This window comes from Sphaerodactylus townsendi, linkage group LG01 (genome assembly GCF_021028975.2).
Source record: "Sphaerodactylus townsendi isolate TG3544 linkage group LG01, MPM_Stown_v2.3, whole genome shotgun sequence".
In the NCBI taxonomy this organism is placed as follows: Eukaryota; Metazoa; Chordata; class Lepidosauria; order Squamata; family Sphaerodactylidae; genus Sphaerodactylus; species Sphaerodactylus townsendi.
Window position 1 is genome coordinate 9,255,332 of NC_059425.1, and position 12,984 is coordinate 9,268,315.

General features: G+C 46.4%; 1 protein-coding gene across 2 annotated transcripts in view; it reads right to left on the bottom strand.

The window, feature by feature from the left end:
- Positions 1 to 12,064, bottom strand: part of CLK2 (CDC like kinase 2) — a 39,147-nt gene extending 27,083 nt beyond the window's left edge. For both annotated transcript variants that reach the window (XM_048510587.1, XM_048510580.1), the window contains exons 1-2: positions 11,936 to 12,064; positions 825 to 988 (exon numbers count right to left, since the gene is read on the bottom strand). In XM_048510587.1, the coding sequence (XP_048366544.1) occupies positions 825 to 988 (164 nt within the window). In that variant the 5' untranslated portion in view covers positions 11,936 to 12,064. The remainder of the gene's footprint in view (positions 1 to 824; positions 989 to 11,935) is intronic.
- Positions 12,065 to 12,984: the final 920 nt, after the last annotated feature.

Consider the following 12,984-nt stretch of genomic DNA (forward strand, 5'->3'; position numbering starts at 1 on the left):
CCAGGCGATCCCTGGAACGCAAGACGCTTATTTCTCCTCCAATATGGCACAAAATATACAACTGCTCTATAAGCAAGGCTCAGAGGTAAAGCATCTGATTGGCACACGGGGCGGGGTGTGGGTGGGTGTCCCAGGTTCAATGCTGGCATCTCCAGTTCAAAGGATCGGGTAACAGAAGAAGAAGAGTTTGGATTTATACCCCACCCTTTCTCTCCTGCAAGGAGACTCAAAGGGGCTTACAATCTCCTTTCCCTCCCCCACCCCCCATAACAAACCCCTGTGAGGTGGGTGGGGCTGAGAGAGCTCTGAAGAACTAGCCCAGGGGTCTGCAACCAGCAGCTCTCCAGATGTTCATGGACTACAATTCCCATCAGCCCCTGCCAGCATGGCCATGGGAATTGTAGTCCATGAACACCTGGAGAGCCGCAGGTTGCAGACCCCTGGGCTAGCTCAAGGTCACCCAGCAGGCGTGTGTTGTTCTTATTATTATATCAAATTTATAAACTGCCCTCCCCCGGAGGGCTCAGGGCGGTGAACAACAAATTAAAATATAAGCCTCAAAACATAAAGTTAGAACACAATATAAATACCCCATATATAATCTACAAAAACAGGAACCATAAAACAACCGATGGTGTCAGGCGCCCTCCCCCCTTTCATACCCACGGGAGTGCACGGGCTAATCTGGTTCCCCAGATAAGCCTCCGCAGCTCAAGTGGCAGAGCTTGGGCTCAAACCCGGTTCTCCAGATTAGAGTGCACCTGCTCTTCACCACCACGCCCCGCTCGGTTTCCTCTGGCCAGCCGCCCCTAACCCCTGCTCACCTCCGGGATCGGACGTGATAGCTGTCTTCCCGCCGATGCTGTCGGTCGCTGCTGCTTGACCGTGAGCGACTCCGCCGCCTCTTGTGCTTGCGGCTTCTGTAGCGCTCGTGGTAGCTGCCCCGGCTGCTGCGTTCCGAGGAGCGGCACCTTCTGGAGTGAGGCATCTGGGAAGAAATCGAGGGGTGGGTTACGCGGACGTCGGAACCCATCGAGCCTTAAGGCCGCTGCATGTCAGCGGAAGACCCCGTTTCGAATCCTGCCGCCTTTTCCCGGTTCGGCGGTCAGATGTACCCGCATGGCGAGAAAGATGCCAAACAGGGAAACGTAACAGAGATTCGAGGAATGACGCCCTGTAAAGCTAAAACCTATCCCCCGGCTACTGTGGAGTTTAAATTTAACAATGATGCCAAGAGCTACTTAATGGACTCTTGCCAGAAGGTGGTTTCGTAGAGGCAAGGACTTTCACAGTTGATTTTGGTAGCTACTATAATACTTACTGGGCAAGGATCAGGCCATTACTGACCCGTGTGGTGATCTCACAGTAGCTATCTAAATAAGTGTTTGTCATTGCTGGTCCTGGATGGCCAAGGCTAGCTTCATTTCATCAGACCTTAGAAGTTGAGCGTGGCGTAGTGGTTCAGAGCAAGTGCGCTCTAATCTGGAGAACTGGGTCTAATTCCCTGCCCTGCCACTTGAGCTATGGAGGCTTATCTGGGGAACCTAATTAGCTTGTCACTCCAACAGAGGCCAGCTGGGTGACCTTGGGCTAGTCACAGTTCTTTGGAGCTCTCTCAGCCCCACCCACCTGACAGGGTGTTTGTTGTTTGGGGGGGGGAAGGAAATTGTAAAGCCCTTTGAGTCTCCTTACAGGAGAGAAAGGGGGGGGGGATATAAATCCAACTCCTCTTAAGAGCATAAGAAAGAGCCAGCTGGATCAGAGCAGAGTCCATCTAGTCCAGCACTCTGCTACTCGCAGTGGCCCACCAGGTGCCTTTGGGAGCTCACAGGCAGGAGGTGAAAGCGATGGCCTTCTGCTGCTGCTGCTGCTCCTGAGCCCCTGGCCTGCTAAGGCATTCGCAACCTCAGATCAAGGAGGATCAAGATTGGCAGCCATAGAGCGACTTCTCCTCCATAAATCTGTCCAAGACCCTTTTAAAGCTATCCAGGTTAGTGGCCATCACCACCTCCTGTGGCAGCATATTCCAAACACCACACGTTGCATGAAGAAGTGTTTCCTTTGATTAGTCCTGATTCTTCCCCCCAGCATTTTCAATGGATGCCCCCTGGTTCTAGTATTGTGAGAAAGAGAGAAAAAATTTCTCTCTGTCGACATTTTCTACCCATGAATAATTTTATAGACTTCAATCACATCCCCCCTCAGATGCATGGTGGAGTGAAATTCAGATCTGTTTTATTTTATTATTAAATAGGCCATAACGTTTTTAGTCACGGGTCACGGAGGAGAGGTATTAAAATAACCGGGCCGTGGAGAAAAATTTTGGAAATGCTGCCCTAGATATCATTGTCTAAAACACAGGATCCTTCTCCTGCCCCAGTCAAACCTTCAAATTCCTCCTGAATGGATACAAGGTAGGAAAACACTCTGCACGCGGCGTGAGGTTTGGCACAGCTCCACTCATGGCCTTGTTGTGCCATACCTGAGGTCGCACCGCAGCAAAGCAATTTAACATTTAACAATACAAAACCCGCCTTCCGACAGCCGCGAGCCCCGGCGAGCTCCCTTCAGAAAACGCCAAGTCGACTGGCAGGCTCCAAAAATAAACCCGGAGCGTGCAAAGATCAGCATTTTCATCCGGCCAGACGGGTCTGTGCCGTGCAGCTCAGATGGCTGCCTGCAAGGAAAGGCTGGGCAAGCAGATAAACCAAGAGAGGTTGGGGGGTGGACATGATTACTCTTTTTGAGTATCTGAAAAGCTGTCCCCGAGAGGGCAGGGAAATGTTCCTGTTAGCAGCGGAGGAGAGGATCTGCAATAATGGGTTTAAATTCAGGGACCAACTGGGTATGAGGAGATGATTTTGGATTTATATCCCCCCCTTTCTCTCCTGTAAGGTGGCTTACAAGCTCCTTTCCCCTCCTCTCCCCACAACAGACACCCTGTGAACCAGGTGGGCCTGAGTGAGTACTGAGAGAACTGTGACTGGCCAATGCGGAACACGTTTTGAACGCTGAAGGCCCCGCGTTCAAGTCTTGACATCTCTGGAGCAGAGCTCGGCCGGAAGGCTCTCTGCTTGAGACCCTGGAGAGTCACTGCCGTCAGATGATAGAAAGCTACAAGGTATTCCTTTCCGGGGGAGGGCCCAGAGTTTATGGCAGAGAACTTGCTTTGAATGGAGGTTCCAAATTCAATCCCAGGTGTATGCGCTCAGCGGGAAAGCAACAACTTGGCCTGAAGAAGGTCCCGGGTTCAATTCCCGGCATCTCCTGATTGAGGGTTCAATTCCCAGTATCTCCTGATTGAGGGTTCAATTCCCGGCATCTCCTGATTGCAGTCAATAATGTGAAAGACCAGTAGACAATACTGACGGTGATGCTCTGATTCTGTTTAAGGCAGTTTTCTGCGTTTCTCTCAACACACTATGAGATCCAGCGTGGGGTAGTGGTTAAGAGCAGGTGGACTCTAATCTGGAGAACTGGGTATGATCCCCCCCTCCTTTACATAGAAGAAGCGTTCGGATTTATGTCCCACCTTTCTCTCCTGTAAGGAGACTCAAGGTGGCTGACTAGCTCCTTTCCTTTCCTGATACTGCCGTACAGGTATGTGACAAGAATGCATGTAATGGGAAACAGGCAGATTATGCATAGCAAACCCATACACAACTGACCAGGGCGAAGAGACAGGGTACAGGAGAGAAAAAGATTCTGAAATAGAGGCACATTATATCTGGTCACTCTCAACAAACAACTTTTATTACAGTCCAAAGACACATTAACAAAAGAGTTAAATAGGAATAAAATTAATGGACAAGGACTATAAAATTGTTTCCGTACAATATAAAATGGAAATAAGCAGTATAAAACATGACATTAATAAGCTAAAAACTATAAATTCATACCTTTGTTAACTTAGCAGATCTAATTCTTAACGCTTTCAGACAGGAATTTTGCCACAGCTAAGGTTAATTTAGAAACTCTGTCCTCCAGAGATATTTGACTGAGGCCCCTTCCGCACATGCAGAATAATGCACATTTAATCCACTTTCACAATTTGTTGTCGAAGGCTTTCACGGCCGGAGTCACTGGGGTGCTGTGTGGTTTCCGGGCTGTATGGCCGTGTTCTAGCAGTGTTCTCTCCTGACGTTTCGCCTGCATCTGTGGCTGGCATCTTCAGAGGATCTGAACAGAGATCGGCCATACGGCCCGGAAACCACACAGCACCCCACTTTCACAATTGTTTGTACGTGGATTTTGCTACTCCACACAGCTTCAAAGTGAACTGAAAGTGGATTAAAAATGTATTATTCCGCATGTGCGGAAGCAGTCCAAGAGCGGTTCAGAACATAAAGATCTTTCGTTTATCCGAGGCAGCATCCATTTCTCAAGAGGCAGATAATACCAAGAACATTTAAGCAAGATGTGGAACACCGTTTCAATATCATTATTAACGTATGGACATAAGCCAGTGATGGTGAACCTTTTCGAGACCGAGTGCCCAAATTGCAACCCAAAACCCGCTTATTTATCGCAAAGTGCCAACACGGCAATTTAACCTGAATACTAAGGTTTTAGTTTAGAAAAAACGGTTGGCTCCAAGGCATGCGTTACTCAGGAGTAAGCTTAGTGAAGTAACTGTGCAATGCTTCAAATGGGTGAATCACGATCCTAGGAGGATTTACTCAGAAGCAAGCCCCATTGCCAGCAACCGAGATTACTCCCAGGTAAAGGATCATGCCCAGGCCAGCCTAGATGTGTGTGTGTGTGTGTGTGGGTGATTTTCCACCCCCCTCCCACATGATGAACTCTGTGCACGAGTGCCCACAGAGAGGGCTCTGAGTGCCACCTCTGGCACCCGTGCCATAGGTTCGCCACCACTGACATAAGCTGTATCCAAAGGGAATTCCCTTCAGCCGGCCAGGCAACACTTATGATTCCAGAACATTTAATCACGCTCTGGAAAACAAGTTCTTATAGCGAGCAATAGTTCGATTATTTAAATAGCTTGCAGCTTTAAATGGGTTGGGATATTCCAACCCAAATATTATTGGAGAACAACTAGCAAGGCACATGACCTTAATTCTGCATATGAAACTTCTTGAAAACTTTGGTAAACAGATTTTATGGCCATCTCATGACCTAAATAAGATTAAAAAAAATAAGGCGAGAGGCCATACATAGTAATTTTCTTTTCTATTGTTTTTTGCTAATGACTAGCAAAGACCTCTGATGCCACATGGTGCAATAATCCTGTGACTTCAGGAAAAAATAACAATTCTTAGTCATAGTTTAATTGCAGATAACTAAACTTTTATGGAAAGGGGATATTTCTCAGCTTCCAAAAAAGAGAGCAAAAGATAATATCATGTCCAGCATACATTTTACGAAAGAGGGGTCCCATAAATTTACTCTCCCAACTCGCCACGTTCCACGAAATAAGTTGTAGGTCTTCCATTTCTGTAGTCAGGCGGCGTCGGTCTGCTGGTGTAATTTGTTTTAATGAATTTCCTTTTTCTATGAAGATGCAGCTATTTTGGCATTTCTCTCTCTCTCTGTATTAGGGGATTGTTCTTTCATATTGTTTACTGGAATTTGGGCATCCATAATTGGGTTTGAGTTTAAAGAGGAACTCGCAATTTCAAGTCCTTTTAAGTTGCACCTCATCATGAGCACCGATTGGTGAATCGCTGTCCCGTAGAGAGGTGTCTAAACCTGTAGAGAGGTGTCTAAACGGGTATAATCTGAGCTTCACTAATCAAAAAGTTCTTGTTATTTCTCAGGTCCTTGATTTCTGTAGATGGTCCTACCTCTGTCTGTTCCAAAATGATGATTGTTCTGTTCTTAAAATTGAGGGTATATATTGATGGGCTAGTTCGGCCCGTTCCTGTGCTCTTTTATCACATTACATTTCCTGTTAGACAACTCAACTGAACCATCTATCTATTTCCATTTCCATGGTCAGGTTACCGCTTGGGTGTTGATCTGTTTGTATCGGTATCAGAGATTCACTGTCGAATTCTTCCGGCAGAGGTGAGTCTAGTATGATAAGATCATCCCGACTGTTTGTACAGTTTGACTGAATTATGGTCTACTTTTCTGATGCTGACGACCTTTTATTCTTCACAAATTCCTGCTTTAGCGTTTCGAGTCTGATTATAATCCCCTCTTGTTCTTCTGCTGGTAAAGACAGAAAGGATTCTGAAAGGTTTCCTTCTAATATTTGGTCATCAACAGTTTCCACTGGAGAACTCGTATGATGGGTAGCCAAGAATTTCTTATGATCAGCGGGATCAGACGTTCTCTTATTCAGCTCCAAGGGATTAATTTGAGATCTTTTAGCTTCCTTTGTGGTTTGTGGCGTTTTTCCTTTTTGATCATGTTTTACATTGAAAAAGAGTGGGCAAATGAGAGGGTCTTTCAAAACCCAAGCCAAAAACACAACCTTAGAAGCTAAAAAAAAGTCCTTTGGTGTAACGTTATTGGGGGGATTCTGTTAGCGTTAAATGTCAGGATCACTCGGCTGTTGTTGTGTGGATTCCAGAGCTTCCACAGTTTGTAGATTTACATAATTTATTTCACTCTTGAACAATTCTCTCAAGTTTCTCTGTAATGTTGCTCCTGCCTCTGTAGTTACACAGTTAAGCATATCTTGTTTGGAGCCAATATCAGATTGCTAGAGTCCCTTATTAAGTTCTTTTTCAAAAGAAAATTGGAGCATGTTTCTTTAACAGATCTTAGCTGTTTCTTTAACTGCTTCTGCACTAAGCCCTCCTCTTCTGAGTTCCCCTTCTGTTTAGTAATTTCTTCCATTTTACTATTTAACTCCTTGTATATGCATTCAACTGTGATAATTATAAGGGATAAGAGACTCCTAAGTTCTTCCCTACTCTTCAATTCATTTACAATACATTCCTCAGCTTCCTTTATGTTGATCTTCTCTTTCAGATTGCTTGTTGCATCTCTGAAGGTGCTCATTTGATTTTCTGTTTACCTTTGCATTACTTTCAGATGTTAACAGAGGCATTTTCTAAGTCTTTAGCTACTAAAATTTCAAGGCGATCGGCAGTATCTACTTGAATAAAATCTATTATTTTTGTATTGTTGAAAGCTTGTGGTGGGCTCTCCAAGCTGTGTGGCCGTGGTCTGGTAGATCTTGTTCCTAACGTTTTGCCTGCATCTGTGGCTGGCATCTTCAGAGGTGTATCACAGAGAGAGGTGTGTTACACATTTATTTATTTATTTCTTAAATTTCTATACCGCCCGATCCCCGAAGGGCTCCAGGCAGTGTACAACATAAAATTCATACAGTACTGAACAAGGAGCAAATCATACAACACTATAAACAAATAACATAGGCTCCACCAAATTAATAATCAATAATCACTTCTGACCCTTCTCACTGAACACAGTGTGTAACATACTTCTTTCTATGATACACCTCTGAAGGTGCCAGCCACAGAAGCAGGCAAAATGTTAGGAGCGAGATCCACCAGACCACGGTCACACAGCCCGGAAAGCCCACAACCACCATTATTTGTGATTGTTTAGCAAGGGGTGGGGGAGTTTTCCTCCAATTCCCTTGGATGTTTTTCACGACCCATAAGTAAAAGTTACAGACCCAAGAGCTCCTCAGTACTGCCAAATAGTTCACTGATCAACTTGGTAACATAAACATTGGCCTTAACAGAGCTTTTTTTTCGCCGGCTGCTGCCTCTTGACACTCCGAACTAGCTCCTCTGGTCACTCTCACTAGCAAGAAGAATCCAGTCCCACAGAAAATGGGGAACAGAAGACTCATCCACAGGGCCCAAGTCAAATCTCCTTCCTCACAAGTCCAACCACTGAGAACCCAATCTCCTCTTATCAGCGTGGCTTCACCCAAAGTTCTGTTTCTTAGCAGAAGAAGCAGTGGCGAGCAGCAGTGGCGTAGTGGCTTGAGTTGTGGAGGCTTATCTGGGGAATTCAGATTAGCCTGTGCACTCCCACACACGCCAGTCGGGTGACCTTGGGCTAGTCACAGCTTCTCGGAGCTCTCTCAGCCCCACCTACCTCACAGGGTGTTTGCTGTGAGGGGGGAAGGGCAAGGAGATTGTAAGCCCCTTTGAGTCTCTTATAGGAGAGAGAGGGGGGATATAAATCCAAACTCCTCCTCCTCCTCTTCTTCTTCTTCTTCCTCTTCCTCCTCCTCCTCTTCTTCTTAGCATACGAGAGGAACATTGTCCATTGACATATACAATATATATAGATACAGCCCTTGCCTCTCTTCCCTCAAATGTGTGCGCAAAGTGATCCCACAGGATTTTCAAGGCAAGTGAATAAGCAGAGGTGGTTTGCCACGGCCTTTCTCTGCAGTGGTGGTCTCCCATCCAAGTACCAAACCAGCACAGCTTCCAGAATCAGGGCATACTATCCCCTTCCAAACCCTCATCTTCCCCCCAATCCCCTCCTTCAAACCCTATCCCCTCCTTCAGTCCCCTATCCATCAGGCCAACTCTTTCAGCCTCCCCACCTGTAAGCAACTGATAAGTATCTGCAGCTGTAATTGTTCACGCCCATCGTTTGTTGTCCTACCTGATGTTAAGAACTGGCTGAATTAAACCGAGAGTTCAGTTACTCCTAGCCTAGGTCGATTCCTCACGGTCGGGATCATTCTAGGATTGAACCGGGACCATTAAAGGACAGTCCCCACCCCCCACCCGAGGTCTCATGTTGGAACCGCGCCCAGAGGGCGGGGTCACCTCCGCGCCTCTTCTGCTCCTCATTCCCGATCTGACAAATGTCTGACAAAATGGGGTTCGCAGGTTTCCACTAACTCGTGGCCCTCCAGATGTTGTGGACTATAGTTCCCATCATCCCCTGTCAGCATGATGCTGGCAGGGGATGATGGGAACTGTAGTCCATAACATCTGGAGGGCCGTGAGCAGTGGTGGGATCCAAAAATTTTAGTAACAGGTTCCCTCGCCAGCCCCCCCTCAGCAAAGGGGGCAGAGGCGTACCTAGGCAAACCTGAGCCCTGGGCAAAACCTGAGTTGTATGCCCCCCCATGGGTAGCCGCCTTACCACGACCCCCCCAAATTTTTTTTGCACCAGGTCATTTCTAAATCATCATCACATTATAGAAAATGCCCCAACTCACAAATCTGAGCACAGCAATGGTGAAACACACAGGTTCTTTGATAGAGACTGGTGAGATAAAAGGTACGAAAGGCTGAGAATCCATGAACTGCAGTACCTGAAAGGGATTAACCTAGTTCAGGGAGTTACATTATTAGTTGCAATTGCTACATGGAACCTTCACGTTCAAAGGAAGGATGCCTCTCGGGGAGGCGAGGGCGTGGAGATGGAAAAGCGGACCCAATTAGTAACCCCCTCTCGGCACACACAAATAATTAGTAACCCACTCTCGGGAACTGGTGAGAACCTGCTGGATCCCACCTCTGGCCGTGAGTTTGACACCTGTACACTACAAGATGAACGTGAGTGGTTTAGTGTGGTGCAGTGATTAAGAGTGGTGGAATCTGGAGAACTGGGTTCAATTCCCCATTCCTCCACATGAAGCCTGCTGGGGTGACCTTGGGCCAGTCACAGTTCTCACGGAACTCTCTCAGCCCCACCTCTCTCAGAAGATGTCTGTTGTGGGGAGAGGAAGGGAAAGGAGCTTGCAAGCCCCTTTAAGTCTACTTACAGGAGAGAAAGGGGAGATGGTATAAACCTACAGTTCTACAATCCATATTGAATAATAACTCTTCTTCTTCTTCAAGGCTATACGAGACTTCCTTATTTTTGCTGCCACAGATTCCTTTCCTTCTGGAACTGGTCCTCAAAAGCATATCCATTATTAACACCACCACAACAAAGCCAGCCTCCTGCCAAGCGAAACTCACCTCATGCACACTGATAAGCAATGAATAAAATTCAGACAAAAGCTCACGATATAACAGTGATGGGGAACCTTTTCAAGGCCGAGTGCCCAAATTGCAACCCCAAACCCACTTATATATCGCAAAGTGCCAACACGGCCATTTAACCTGAACACTGAGGTTTCAGTTTAGAAAAAAACGGTTGGCTCCGAGGTGCGCGTTACTCAGGAGTAAGCTTGATGGTAGTCGGTGGCTTTGCTTTGAAGCAACCATGCAACTCTTCCAACGAGTTAATCACGACCCTAGGAGGGTTTACTCAGAAGCAAGCCCCATTGCCAGCAAGCGAGCTTACTCCCAGGAAAAGGATCGCACTTTAGTTCTTCACATGAAAATCAGTGGGGTTTAACAGCGCTTAACAGGGTTACCTACCCTGCTTCCCCAAAACTTGGTCTTAGGTTTAATGCTAATAATTGAGCCCAGCAGCCCAGGCCAGCCTAGATGTGTGGGGGGGGGGGGGGCAACTCTGTTTGTGTGTGCCCACAGAGAGGGCTCTGGCACCCGTGCCATAGGTTCGCCACCACTGTGATATAAAGTAACATCAAAAGAAAAACTAGACGCCTCCCCTGCAAAATTGCCCTTCTCAAACCCCTCAGGCCCACTGGCAGCGTTGCATGTGGGTGAAGGCATTATCAACCATTCTAATAGGATGACCACACTTAAAACTATGACTACTATGACTGTAAACAAGTCAACTTCCTGAGTTGCAGAAACACCCCGGCTGCTGCACACATAAACACCAATGGGGCTGCAGACATGGCTGGGGAGACACCAGCCATTCTTTTACCACCCTCAATGTTACAGCTGTCGAAGGCTTTCACGGCTGGAATCACTGGAGTGTTGTGGGTTTTCCGGGTTGTATGGCCGTGTCCCAGTGGCATTTTCTCCTGACATTTTGCCTGCCTCTGGGGCTGGCATCTTCAGAAGAAGATGCTGGTGAAATGTCAGGAGAAAATGCCACTGGGACACGGCCATACAACCCGGAAAACCCACAACACTCTAATGTTATAGCTGGCAATACAAGAGGAAGCAGCCTCCTGCCTTGCAGATCGGTCCTCGTGTGCCACTGATGGGCCAGAGGAAATTGTGCACAATATGCAGGTGTGCCAACAATGTTGTTTAACTGGTCCTTCTTTGCCTCGGCGTTTGAATTCACAAAGAAAGAGGGAAGGGGCAACTCCCAGCCATGCAGAGACGCCTGCTCCCCACAGCACAGACAGACAGTGCCCATCATTAGCAGCCACGTGCACAAAAAGGGGCAGACCTGACCCCCCCCCCCAAAGAGCCACTCTTTCGACAACCCAAAGCGGCTATTAATTAGTAGCGTTAATAACAACACAAAGCTGCTATTATTAGCATTAAGGACAACCCAAGGCTGTTATTCTTACTAGCATTAATGACAATCGAAGGCTGTTACTAATTATTAGCATTAATGACAACACAAGGCAGCTATTAATTGAAAGAATTAATGACAACACAAGGTTGTTGATATTATTGTTGATATTATTATTAGCATTAATGGCAACCCAGGGCTATTAATTGTTAGCGTTAATGACAACTAAAGGCTGCTATTAATTATTAGCATTAATAACACAAGGCTGCTATTATTAGCATTAACAGCAACCCAAGGGTACTATTATTAGCATTAATGACAACACAAGGCTGCTATTAATTGCTAGCATTAATGACAACACAAGGTTGTTGATATTATTATTAGCATTAATGGCAACCCAGGGGTTATTAATTGTTAGCGTTAATGGCAACTGAAGGTTGCTATTAATTACTAGCATTAATAACACAAGGCTGCTATTATTAGCATTAACGACAACCCAAGGTTGCTATTATTAGCATTAATGACAACACAAGGGTGCTATAAGTTATTAGCATTAATAGGACCCTCCCCAGCAGAGCTGCCCCTCCCCCCAGTGGCCCCCTCCCGGCCTCCCCTGCCTCCCTTACTCTCTCCCCGGGGATCTCTTCCCCCCACCCCGTCCTGCCCCCTCCCGGCCTCGCTCTCGCACCCTCTTGGCCGCCAGCCCGGTGCGCTTGTCCCACAGGAAGTCCGTCTTGACGGCCGCCCTTCCTCCTCCTCCTCCTCCTCTTCTTCCGTCTTGACGGCCGCCCCCGTCTTTTCCTGCCCCCCCCCCCTCCGAATTGAGGGACGGAGGCAAACCGAGCAAATCCGGGGACGTGCAGGTATTGTCGCGCATGCGCAAGCGCCCGTAATGTGCGTGCTGGCGTAAGCGTACGGGCTGACGCGATCGCGCATGCGTAGATAAAGGATCAGGCGGGCAGAGGAAGCGGGTGGGTCACGTGACATCTCCTTCTCTCTCGCCCGCGCGCGCTCTCTTTCGGGAAAGGGGAAAATGAGTGCCGCTGAGAAGGGGAGGAGCCAATGCGTAGCCACGCCTTCGTACCATCCCTGAGCCGCGCCCCCTCCGCCAATAGGACGTCATCTGTCAATCTTGTGCACCTTCGTCCAGAACTTAATTCGCTTTTATAGACAGGGAAAATTAATATTCTCTTGGGGATGGGGCGGTATAAAAATCTAAATAATAAATAAATTAAATAAATTAATAAAATGAATTATTTGTTGGTTGGTATTCAATCTGCCCTTCGTATGGACTATAGAAAGGCGTGGTGGAAATAGTTTTAATGGGATAAATATTAATAAAATGAATTATTAGTCATTCAGTATGGATTATAGAAAGGCACAGTTGAAATACTTTTGATGAATAAATAAATATTAATGACATGTATTGTTGTTATTATTTATATATGGACTGTGGAAAGGTTGGGTAGAAATACTTTTATTCAATAAATAAATATTAATGAAATGGATTATTAATTGTCATTATTCAATAGGTACTATAGTTTTAGTTAATACATTATTAATAAAATTTTTATAATATTTTATATTACATTTTATATTTATGTTTAGCTTGCGCATCTGATATGTAGGTGTGTGAGGGATCGTTGGAAAACGGCAGTAACTCGGAAATATTTGGAAGGTGGCTTAACATCAACATAGCCTGCATGATGTAGTGGTTTGACTATGTTGTGCCGTTCC